This window comes from Tachypleus tridentatus, chromosome 1 (assembly GCF_004210375.1).
Source record: "Tachypleus tridentatus isolate NWPU-2018 chromosome 1, ASM421037v1, whole genome shotgun sequence".
NCBI classification, from domain to species: Eukaryota; Metazoa; Arthropoda; class Merostomata; order Xiphosura; family Limulidae; genus Tachypleus; species Tachypleus tridentatus.
The window spans coordinates 126,879,915-126,893,056 of record NC_134825.1 but is presented as its reverse complement, the minus strand read 5'-3'; the positions used below and the strand labels follow the sequence as shown (position 1 = coordinate 126,893,056).

The window sequence follows — 13,142 nt, the reverse complement described above, 5'->3', positions numbered from 1 at the left end:
ATTTATTCCGTATACTGAAAAGTTAATGCTAGTTTAAAACCAATAGAACGGTGACAACAAAAACACGGAGTGAGTATGTAAAATAATTTTTTGTGGATTTTTTGTGCGCTGTTTTGATTGTTAGTAATGCTCGTTGTGTAATGCATAACTAAAACATAACGTACCTTTTTATCTTATTTTTCTATTTTTAAATAAAACACCTATGAACTCATACATCTTCAATTGGATCATAAGCAAAGGAAATACTGAAAAATATATATGTAAAAACGGCTCGTTTGGGTTGAGATTTTACGCAGAGGAGCGAACAACATTTCGACCTTCTTCGGTCATCGTTGTAGAAAGAAAGAGGTAACTGACCGGAAGCTGACCACATGTTTGAAAGGGGTTGTGTCGGAATGTAAAGGGCGTGCTTAGAGGTTTGAATATATAATTTTATATTATTTATTTTATTATTTTTAATATCGGTATAAAGGTGTTCCTTTGTATTGGTTTATTTTGGGCTTGAATTGTTGTATAAGTAAGGCTTCTTTAATTTTGCGTTTGTTTATGTTTGTTTCTCTATTTAGCATTGGAGTGTTTTCTATGGTTATGTTGTGTTTATTTGACTTGCAGTGTTCGAAAACGTGTGAAGGTGTCTTTTTATGTTCTTTGAATCTGGTTTCCATTTTTCTACTTGTTTCTCCAATATAGAAGTCGTGGCAGTTTTTTTTTTTAATTTCGCACAAAGCTACTCGAGGGCTATCTGTGCTAGCCGTCCCTAATTTAGCAGTGTAAAACTAGAGGGAAGGCAGCTAGTCATCACCACCCACCGCCAACTCTTGGGCTACTCTTTTACCAACGAATAGTGGGATTGACCGTCACATTATACACCCCCAAGGCTGGGAGGGCGAGCATGTTTAGCGCGACACGGGGTCGTGTTAGTTATCACATTGTATTTTATAAATAATGTTGGTGTGGTGTTTGTCCGTGTAGTTGTACTTTCTCTTTTCTTACTTTGCGAGTGTCAGGAATTTGGTTTGACTGAAAATAACATTAAAATGCATTTTTTTGAGTTGGATGTGTGACTATTTTATATGATAATTTTCTCAGTAAATAATTTTATATAAACGCACCTAGTTTTTATTTAGAAACATAACTTTCCTTTTTAATCTTCTACACGTACGAGCTACATGCGCAAGTAATTTTGATAAAAGAGGCGGGGACACGCTACTCGGAATGATCCAATAAACACGCTACTATATCACCTGATCATGGCGTTTAGTAACGGGAAAGGTTCATTACCATTTCTTGTAGGGGGTATATTCATATTAAGGGCTTGAATCTACATCTTTAAAAATCTCATTATTAGTACCATTTTCTTTAAAGCTGAATTTATTACACTAGTATAACAGCAATAACGATAATTAGTCGTTGTTTATAAATAAATACTGTTTTTGACTAAAAAATATACCACTTTTTATCACGTTTGTTCGGTTTTGTGGCGTATTTCGGGGTGCAACCAATCATACTTAACGTCATGAATCTGAGAAAAAAAAAGGGCCTAGGTATACTATGATTCTGAGAGTAAATATGTTTACCAGTTGAAGGGTTGTACCATGTGTTCAGAAGAAATGGCAAACGCTAATATTATAAAGATAATATCGTACACAAGTTTGGGCGTGGATGTCCTAGAAAAACCAAGGAGGGCATCGTATTCGTACACAGGTCAGACGAAACGAGACATCTCTGCAACTGGAAGCGAATTCACTTATACTTCAGAAGGTGTGCATGGGGAATGTGGCTTGTCAAAACCGTCGCTGCTTTCCAACATAGCTCATGGGTTTCAACTTTCCAAAAAAAACAACATGCAACAATATCAGATGAATCAAAATCGTCACGGTACTGGTAATGGTAGTTTTTCCTTTTCTAAACAGTCTGTTCTGAGTGCAATGGATCGTTTTGTAAAATCCGTAAAGATTATGGATGCGACAGTTCTTGTACCCTCACGTCTTAAGGACATGGATATTAACAGTGAAAATACCGAAAAGAACCCACCACCTATTGATCTACTCTTTAAAACTGATTTATTTAGTTTTTACTCAATGTTACATGATGTCAAAAACGAATTATTATGGGGACCATCTTCGACTCCTGCGTCTGATACATCAGCCCGGATGATACATATACGCTCTTCGTCTGCATTAGGCCTACAAAGACCCATACAATCCGAGGAGAACAACATCGCACTCGGAAGCACAGGTTCTACGTCCGATACGGATAGCCTAGCAGATAGTGAAATGGATAGTATAGGACTGTTAGCCCACGACCAGAATGTAAGAACTGTAGGAGCCCAAACTGCTCGATTAGCAAGTTCTTTCCGTTATCACCTACAAGGATTACAAACTATTTTGAACCAGCTGTCTGATTCCGCTGATTATTTGTCATCACGATATCAAGAAGAAGTTGGGTCAGATGCTTCTGTGTAGTATTTAGTCTGTAAATTGTAGTATTTCATCGTTATAGTTAATATTGTATTGTGGTAAGCTTGTAAGGTTAGTTAAAATATCACTTACATTAAAAGTCAGTCGATGGATGATTTTGTTACTGAGTGTTATACTCAAATGTATGAATATATGCCACTTTCAGTTCTAATTTAAACTAAAGGCTATTCATTCAGTAAACATAGAATATGGGTTAGTCAATAGGCATTTGAGAAGTGTGTAACTTTGAAACTCAAGATGAATTTTCAAGTGTTAGTATAAATTTTAAGCTGTGTCGTGGATAAAACTTTATGAAGGTGAACATCGACAAACGTGGTTTATATTTCAAAATCTCAAATGCATGTCTTATTATCTCAGCAAGTTTATTCACAAATTTGGTCAGTTTATTGACCTTGATAAATGTTAAAATACGTTATTCTGGACATGTTTATTAGGTGTAAAAGAATAAAATTAAATTTTAAGTCATATGATCAAGTTTAAGAAAAAAATATTTAGCTCAGGAAAATATTGTACAAGTAATGCCAGCTGGATTAAAATATATGTCGTTACATAACTTAAAAAAAAGAAATTAAATTTGGACTAGTTGATAACTTCATGAGTTTCATACCAAAAGAGAGAAAAGTTATTTATTTTATAGAAATGTTAAATCTGGAAGCAATAACAGCTTATAAGTAATAACCAAAGAGGTAAACTTTTGTGCATAAAATTTTCCAAGTTATCACCAGTCTGAGGATAATTGAAGATTATTAGTTTTCAGTAATAGAATGTTAATATCGAGTTAAGTAGTATTGGCATATTTTTAATGTGTTTGTATGTTTTACTGGTTAAGCTGCGTAGTTCCAAGTTATTGATAAAGTCTTAAATCAACGAGATTACGTGTTTAGTATTAACCATCTGACATAAGGCTTATTTCATTTATCGCGAATATGATTTTATTTGCTAAGGTCCTATATTGTGTGTTAAAGTGATATTCTCGTCATCAAGAAAATGATATTGCGCTTTTAAAATAGTTTTATCTTGTTTAGACATGTCTTAGACAACTGTTGTTTTTTTTCTTTTAGTACATGAAAAATAAAAACTAAGTATATATTATAATTTACTGAATTTATAATGGAGAAATTTTTATCGTGTTCGATAAGCATTACAATCTGCATTATTAACGTCTTTGACCCCTCAGTGGTATGTCTGCGGACTTATACCGCCAGAAACCGGCTTTCGATATTCGTAGTGTGAAGAGCACAGATAGCCATTTGTGTAGGTTTGTGCTAGATAACAAACAATAACATTAATGCTTTTACGTTTTGAAGTACATGTACAACTTATTTTTCTTGAGACTATTTTGAATGCCAGTTTTAGCTATATAAATAAAATGCGTGTATTGTTATTCATAATTTTACAACAGTAATTTGTGTGAAACCCCTCTTTCTCTTTATATATATATATATATCTTTGGTGTCTAGACAAAATAGGTGTAGTCACTTTTGATACTGTGTTTACTAAAATGGATTTGTGCTAAGACTTATTACTTGGTTCAAGTGAAAACATCTTAAAACAAAAAAAGATGTATGTAATTGTGAGACTCAGGTGTAATGTATATATTTAAAACAACTTGGCATATTTAACATGAAAACTGTTGTTTTAGCATCAACATATTAATAGAGGTGTGCATTTGGTCTTTATTTTGGTAGTTTAAAAAGTAAGCTAATAATAATAAATTACAGACTTCACTGAAATGTTCTGGTTACATATAAGTAAATCTTTAACAGTATCAAATAGTTTCTTTGTCAAGCGTGACAGTATTCTAGTGTCCTTTGCCATTCAAAAGTGTTATCACCTTCTGATTTTCACTTTCTACTTGATTGTTGGTGTAAGTTCTGAATATAGCATTGGTCATTTTGGAAGTAGCCCAGCCATTAAAACTGTTGCCCTAGTTTCTAAGAATTAACCATTTTATTTCATTCTGTAGGTAGTAAGTGACATGGAATATATATAACACAGTACTACTGTCAGTATAACAGTTGTGTAATCTAGTTGATTTGGTAAAGTCTTTATCAACAGTAAATGTTTGTTAGCCCCATTGATTTTCTTTTTATATATATATATTCCTCAGTACAAATGCTTAAGTTATTCTACCTATATTCATTATGAATTGTAAAATTATAAACATTGATTACTTAAAAACATTAACTCTGTAAGTTGCATCCATATGAAAATTATCGTATAGTATTTTCATTTATTATTTATGGATAAGTAAAAACATGCAAGCCACTATTTTATTTCGTGTGCAGTGAACACCTATCTTCACTTTCAAAAGAATTTCTGTAATGCATTACGTGGGTAACTATGACCACATAGCATTTGTATACTTTTCTAACATACGTTCATATTCTGCAAGTCCTTTTAAAGTAAGATGTTTACCTTTATTTTGCACAATAAGGTTTAAAAGGTTTGGATTTTTTGCTCGAATTTGATCATATCTACAAATGCTTCCATTCTGGTTTTGTAATGCATCTGTTTTGTGTGCAGATTTAACTCAGATTTTCATTGAGTACATGATTATAGTTGTAAAAAAGTACAAAGTCAAATGTGTATTATTTTGCAAAATACTTTAAAAAAGGAGAAAAGTTACAACATAACAGAAGAAACCACATTATGAACTATAAGAAATGTAATGGTGGTATATTTCTATGTTATTCATTTAATGGTGGCCTTCATTTTGCTTTGCTACAATTCTAAATCTTATTTTACTGCTAAATTCACACATTGCTTGTATTTTGGAATGTTAATTTCAAGGCTTTTGAATGTGTATATATGAATTTGTATACATATCACAAAAACAAATAAAACAACTAACAGCAATAGATAATTGTTTTATAAATGACAGAAAAAATTTGAAACAGCAATACATTTCACAAATGAAACAATGTATCAAATGCTATACATGATGAGGTGAGTTATTTATTCTTCCAATATGAGTTTCGTACTGAATACATAGACTTAGGACCAACATGAATGTCTGAAATTGGCCACATTTTGAGATTATATTATTGCATTTATAACTAAAAATATTGTTAACAGCAAGGATATACAACTGATGAAATAATGTATTTTAATATTTAAAGTAAGAAGGTAATAAAAGTATATATTATTAGCTATACTCATCACAGGGTTCGATATTAGTCTCAATGTAAGTAGGTATCTTTCTTTGGTAAGAATTTAACATAAGTTAATCAGACACATTAAGTTTCATTCTTAAAATATAAATAACTTTTAAGTACTTTCAAGGTTTCGTCAATCTTCCTATGAAGTATATATCACGTTTGTCTAGGCCTGTTTCCTCACACAATATCATTTCTGTTATCCTTATGTTCTTGAGGTTAGTTGGAAAGATAACAAAGGTTATTTCATAGATCAAGGTTTCAGAAGCTCTAAGTGAGAACATCCCATATTTAACATCTATAGAATTGATTACTAAGTGTATATATTCTTAACTATACTCATCACAGGGTTAGATGCTAGTCTCAGTGTAAGTAGGTATCTTTCATTGATTAGAATTTAACATTAGTTAATCGGACACATTATTTACATACACAACTGTTTTTTTAAAATAAATAATTATGGTAGTTAGTTGCAGATAAGAAAGGTTATCAACTTGGTACAGTGTACTTGTAGTGCGTTAACTTGGTGAATTTTGAATGTGTGCGTGTCGTCACCAGATTTTATCATAATGATCGATTATATTGATCAGTAAGTCAGTTACAGAAAGTGTTAATGTGGCATTAATTGCCCTTGTGGAGAAGGGAATGTTGGGAGAACAACAAAATAAGTCTCTGACACTAATGAAGTGTAAACACATTTTCCTAAAGTTACACAGTTTAGGAAGGAAAGGAAAAAAAAACATTGCATTTAATTTACCAGCTAGTCCTATGAACAGATATGAATAATTAATTGTTCAAGAATCTTAAGTATTTTAGGTTGTTAGTGTTAAGTAAGGACTTTGTATAAAGCCCTACAAATATTATAGGATAATGTAAAGTTTATCAAGGAACTGCATAAAATATGATCTTCACTAGTTAAGGCTGAAATTGTGTGCACCCCCCTCCCCCTCCCCCCCACCAAAGAAAAACAACATTGGGTGGATATGAGAAGATGGGTGTGGCAAACATTTTACCTTGTCATGTAAAGTCATCTTCCAAGGTCATACATCTTTGGTTATTGTCACAACTGATAGCAAATTTCTTTTCTAATATGCATCATATGGTTAATAAATTGAACTGGATAATTTGTTTTAAAGTCTTCCAAAACAAGTGACCTAGAGGATTAGACACTGCTCATCCTCTTTGCTCTATATTTCCTCATGAACCACTGACTGCTCTATAATGTACCCTTGTAAATTCAAGCACTCCTTTCCCTCTTGGGTGCTCCCCAGTGGCACAGTGATATATCTGCAGACTTAGAATGCTAGAAACTGGGTTTTGATACCTGTGGTGGGCAGAGCACAGATAGTCTATCATGTAATTTTGCGCTTAATTTCAAAACAAACAAACCTTGGGTTAGGTTAAGCTTTCTATGGTACGAATTTAATATATCAACAGACTTGTTTATTTTTGATTGTTTTTACCTTCTTATGAAACTTCTGAACTAAACATGATTCAGTTCTATAATTAGCAAAATACTTTTTGAATTCCTTAAAGTGAAAAAGATGGTGTCCTTTTATATTTTGTTATGAGAAAGCCAAAGAACTGGAATTAAAATTGGGGGGAGGTCTCAAAGAAGGTCAATGCTAGGATAAAAACCTGTAAGGTTTGCAAAGACAGTAGATACTTCTTTTCCTGAATTATGTTTGAAACTATTTTAGTAGTTGGTGTGAGTTTTAGAACATGTTATCTTGGCTTTTATTAGTGTTAAGTCTATTGTCTGTGTGAAATAAATGTTTATGTGAAACTAAACATCCTCCTAGCGACATTGAAAATGCCTTGATGACACAGTAGGATTCAGATATTATGGTTTATTAAATTGTGTAATATCAATGGGTTTAATATTGACTGAAATGAATTTTTTTCTAAGTAACAGTGGTGTAGTCTTAACTTTTAAAAAATGTATCTGTACTTGAGGATTTTCAAAAACAGGGCATCTGAAAACTATTTTAAATAAACAGTTTTAAAACAAAATTAATTTATTTATTCTTTATTCTCTTCGTATTTCATTCGTTACATAAAGTTAATTAATATTTACTTATATTAAATCAGTAATTGACATTGGAAATTTAAAAAAAAATTCCTGAGAGTGACCAAACTTATGATCAAAGTGCCTGGGCTTCACTCTGGTTAGCCACACCACTGTCTCTTGATTTAAAAAGCTTTTGCCAGCTCATGTGTTTGGAGGGATTGAAATTTAATGATATTTTTAAAAATAAATAATTACATTATTTAGTTGCAGATAAGAAAGGCTATTAACTTGGTACAGTATACTTGTAGCGCGTTAACTCGGCGAATTTTGTGTGTGTGCATGTCGTCACCAGGTATTTTATAATAATAATCGATTATGTTGATCAATAAAACAGTTACAGAAAGTGTTAATGTGGCATTAATTGCTCTTGTGGAGAATGGGTTGCTTGATACATGCACTCTGTTTATATCGATTATATTTCTTGTTCCTGTTTGGTTTAGCCTAAAGCTCCATAACTTGCTGTCTGCCCTGTGTGAGAATTGATCCCTGCATTATAGCAGTCACCACGAGATTATTCGTGTGTGAAAGCTTCAATCATAAATTAGCTACTTATTTTTTAAACTAATTTTTAAGAAGATGAACGGCTTGTTTCAAAATACCGCTTCGATTAGGGCTAAGACGAATCAATTATTAATAAAAGCTAGCTGGATTGAAAATATTTTTTCAGAATCTTTTATTGAAGCTTAAAGTTAAATAAAAATTAAACAAACAAAAGGATTATTAAAAAGTGATAATATATGAATTTAAAATAGTTTTTATATTATCGACGTGGAAGCAGCTGTAAAAAATGGGACGAAACATCTAAAAATAAACTAAACTTATAACCTATAGAATATGCATGACGTAAAAGTAGTAAGTGATCAAGTGTTAATAATGGTTAAAAGTGTACCCTATATTAAAAATAAAAGACTCAAATTGAAAATTACTGTCGTGAATCTCTAATTTTAATTTTTTGTGGGGAGGGGGTTGTTTTTATTCATGGTGCAACGCACTTGGATAATGTACATGTGACTGTACGAGGACTTTAAACAAGTTACGTTGAAAACATTGCATGCAATTTGTCGAAATAAACTGAATACTCATTAATTGAAGTTTGTGTGTGCGTAAGAATTATAGCATGTAATTCCCGTTTGAATAACTGTTTTGTACTTTATTATATAAAGTAAACAAACTGCCATTTAAATCTCCCAGTTTAAACACAGTATCGATCTGGCTATAGGAGTATGTCAGTATGAAACGTATTTGGCCAGAAAATGATTGTAGAGTGTGGCGTTTGCGTGGTACTTGGTTTTTCAAACTACACTCAAAAGAATTATTCTTGACTGTTTATTACGTTTGAATACTTTATAGTTCTACCAATAATATTTGTTTTGCTTAATTTGCAAGTACGAAGAGGTGGCGCGCAATTACTGTTATTTCTGGTTTAAAGGGGATTTATTCGCACTTTACCTGGAAATGTTCGTATGGAGTGATTACTTTAGAATCAAAATTGTTGTAGGTTTTGAAAAATAGAACAAGAAGTGTGACTGAAAATGAGATTAGGACACGAAATCATATCATCATGTTGTTACGGATTTAGATGTGTAGCTAGACTACACTATACTATGGTGTAACGCAGGTAAGAATTGTTTCCATGTGGAAAGTTCGTTGACATATTTAAATCAATATAATAATAATGTTGAGGTGTTAAAAAAAAAAACAGCGTAGAAAGCTGACATATGCTTTACCAATACAACATACGCAGTATCTTGAAATACCGCTTGTAAGCCAAATAAATTGTATTTTCTGAACAAGTTAACTTATTTCTCTTCTTCTCCCCAAAAACTATTCGTAGCTCTCATGCAGTGACCTAGACACACACGTAAGTAAGTTCTTAACTTTAATATAGTCTATATATAACGTGCATTTTTATGGAGTCGTACGAAACACGAGTGACTGAATACCCTAACTAGTAACGGCCTCCTGGAAGAAAATTAAGAATTTTGAAACTAAGAACAAAAATACATCTTTTAATATACCTAGGTTGTGTATTTTTCTATCCGTAACTCTAGGTTGATTAATTCGTAAAGATATTTTTTCGGATGAATTGCCATTTACCCTAAGATAGAAGGATAATTTTTGGTGAAGTCACAAGGGCCCAAAATATGCGTATATTATATAAAATCATAACTGTTAAAAGAATTATTTTATTTTATTGCAAATATTTCTGTAATACGTGAAAAAGTAAAATCTTAGTCGTATTGCAAATACAAAAATGTGTTATTAAAAGTATTAAAGGACACGAATTGCTTGGAGTCATTTGAAAGTAACATGGTGGTTGAAGGTTTATGTGAATATGCCTTTTTTTTTTATTGGCCTTTATGTAACTAGTAAGAAATTATGTATAATATTTCTTCTCCCTTTTCAAAGGCGCCAGTTTTAAGAATTGTGTTTCTTCTCACATTTCTGTAGAAGTACGTAATGGAATAAAAACAGGCTTGCACATCGCTTGTTTTGAAAAGTTAGGGTTACCTATTTTTTTCCAAATAAAATTTATAAATCTTAAAATTGTTATTATTTATGTATACCTATAAATAATGTTTGGATATAAACAGTTCAACTTACATTAGGATAGTTTATTTTTCTTGTTCGTCATGCTGTTGGTAATAAGGGCTCGAGTTGGCCAAAATATGAATTTTTGGCAATGGAGCATTATACGTTTCTTTGTACATTTTGTATTATGAAGTAACATTTATATCAATAGATATTTGTTAACCACAACTCTAAGTATTTCTAAACTAAATAACCAAATCTTAGGATGTTTCATTGTCACTTTTTCTTCATTATAGGAAGGATCTGTATTAACTGTTATGGTACTTGAAGTTATGTAACATTTGTTTTTAGTACCTAATTTAAACATTTACTTGTAGAATACTGTTTTATTTGTTTATAAACTTATGAATGTAGTATTCAAGATTTGGACTAACCCAAAATTTCATACATGGGGTGAAATCTTTGTTGTGTTTGAAAGCTTAATGTTAAAAAAAATGTGAATGAAAAATGTGGTCAAAGATGTATTATTGAGAGCTTGTTTTATAAGAACAAATTATGTTCCATCTGACTTGTTCATTATGAAAGAAATTATTCTATTTCTGTGAGCATGTCTTAAACAGTATTACTGGATTCCCATCAGTCATTTTAAATGTGTATTTTGGTATACTACTTACTGTATTTTCAGTTTCTTCTGACTAAAAGTTTTTAGTTATCATTTATTTGCACTCCAGATTAAACTTGTGAAGTGATAAATATTTATAGGTGTAATAATACACAGATACTGCTATAATATGGTACTGTGTTACAAAGACTCTTTGTACACATTTCTGTACAAGTTATTGTGAAAGTTGTCCAGGATATTTTAAAAATATTTTTGGATTCTGTTATCATTAGTTTAATCATTGAACTACATCAGTATGTACTCAAGTCTTTTTCTTTTTTTTTCTTTAAAAACATGAGTTTATATTTTTGTGATATCACTTTGTGGGTGTATCTCATCTACTGGACAAATTTTTATTTAATTATATGAGAATAATGAGCTTCATACATCAATTTTAATATTACATATATTAATTTTCAAAGAAATTATTCTAAGATTGGATACATGTAACATAAAAAATCATGAAATGTGATAGTTATAGAAAGCTAATTATTTAAAAATTTCTGTAGTATATGCATGGATATAGATATAACTGTATATTTGGTCGAATTTGACAAATATGCAGATATTTAATAAGAAGTAATATCTGAAAACTGCATGGTTTACCTTAAAAGTGATGTCCATGAAGTAAAGGTAATTGTTATTTTGGACTGGAGGAAGATTTACTTAAATTTTTATTGATGGTAAATAAAGTTTATTGAAGTTATCTTATATGACATTATTCCAGCACTGGTTTTAGGATTTTTTTTTTCTTCATAAATTATGTGCTTAACGTGTATTGTGAAATACAAGAACAATGAATAATGTAGGTTTATATTCTTAAAGAGCAAGGGATGGAGTAATATATGCAGTATCATATAATTATGTATTATAGAGTTAAAAGTTCTAGGATTGTTCTGTGATCTTTTATTCAAACTAATAGAGAGTATTAAATAATAGGTAACATTTTTGTTTAAATAATTTTTGTAGAATCTCACTACAAATTTCCAGTGGAATCTTGTCTTTCAAGTGTTTTATTCTTAAGTCTTTCGAAATCAGCAAATATATTTGTCTTAATAACATCAATGATATGTAAAGTATATATACATATCCACAAGATACAAATTTAAAAAAAAAAAAATGTATCTTTTGTTTTTTCCTTTTTTTCCTTCAAATTAGACATGTTTACATTAAAATCAAATGGTTGTTTTGGAATATTACGTGGTTTTGTTTAATTCTGTAATCAGATGACACTAAGATATAAATAAATTGTGTACAATTAAAGGATTATAAAGAAATGCTAATAAAAGTATACTAAAAAGAGAGGCGTACATTAGTATGATATAGCTATAAAACTGAACCTTGTACAAAATGTGTGATGTCATATTACAGATTTTTTTGTTTTTGCTTAAATTTACCTTACACTCTTTTGCTAAATGTTCCATGGGTTCCCTGCTAGGAAGCCACTACTTCACTGTTAAACATGGGTTGTTTTTTTCTTTAATTAACAGATCTTGAGACATTTGTTATAAATTATCTAAAACTTGTTTTATATTAATTGTTTTATGTATTTCATTTAGTATGTAAATGATTCACAGACATATTAGTATTTTTTGTCATATCTTCTTAAAACACTTTTTTTTAAAATTCCAGCTCTTTTACAGGAGCCAACATATATGTTTGTTACATCAAATATTTTGTTATTTGATTTGGATTTTTACACCTAGATAACTTTTCCTTACTTGTTCTAATGTACTTTATTGTAACTTTTAAAATTGTTAGTAATAATCTTTGTGATCTGTGTCACAGTGAGATTTATTCCTCTTAACTAGAATTATGCCTTTGTTGTTCTTCTGAATTACATTTTATAGTCCTACTTTTCACTAATTTGATAATATTTTAAGTATGTTATTGCATTTTTCCTAAGCTATTAAAATTTTGAAAAGATGAATTAAATAATTTTTTTGTTGTACAAACGTAATAAAGATAAAAGAAATTTATACCATTTTGTTTAATAGATGACATTTCCTATCAAAAATCGAATTATTGTTCTAGTTAGACTGGAAAAATTGTTAGAAGTGCAGTTTGAATTACAAATAATACACATTCTGTGATAAATACGCATGTCTCAAGCATTTAAATTTACAATTCTCCATTTTTTACGTTATTGACCTTAAAAAAATCAGTTAGCCATATTAACTTCGATAAGAATTTGAAATGATTGTTTCTAACCGTAATTTGATACACACAGCTCACGTGAA

The 13,142-nt window shown here is 30.6% G+C and overlaps 1 protein-coding gene across 1 annotated transcript; it reads left to right on the top strand.

Moving 5' to 3' along the window:
• The first annotated feature begins 1,330 nt into the window (after nucleotides 1–1,330).
• On the top strand, nucleotides 1,331–12,885 carry LOC143222939 (uncharacterized). Its single transcript, XM_076450168.1, has one exon. The coding sequence runs from the start codon at nucleotides 1,596–1,598 to the stop codon at nucleotides 2,463–2,465; it is 870 nt and encodes a 289-aa protein (XP_076306283.1). The 5' UTR covers nucleotides 1,331–1,595; the 3' UTR covers nucleotides 2,466–12,885.
• Nucleotides 12,886–13,142: the final 257 nt, after the last annotated feature.

Bases quoted from the DNA above. Each gene is read 5' to 3' on its own strand.
- LOC143222939 (XM_076450168.1), top strand. From the start codon at position 1,596: ATGTGTTCAGAAGAAATGGCAAACGCTAATATTATAAAGATAATATCG.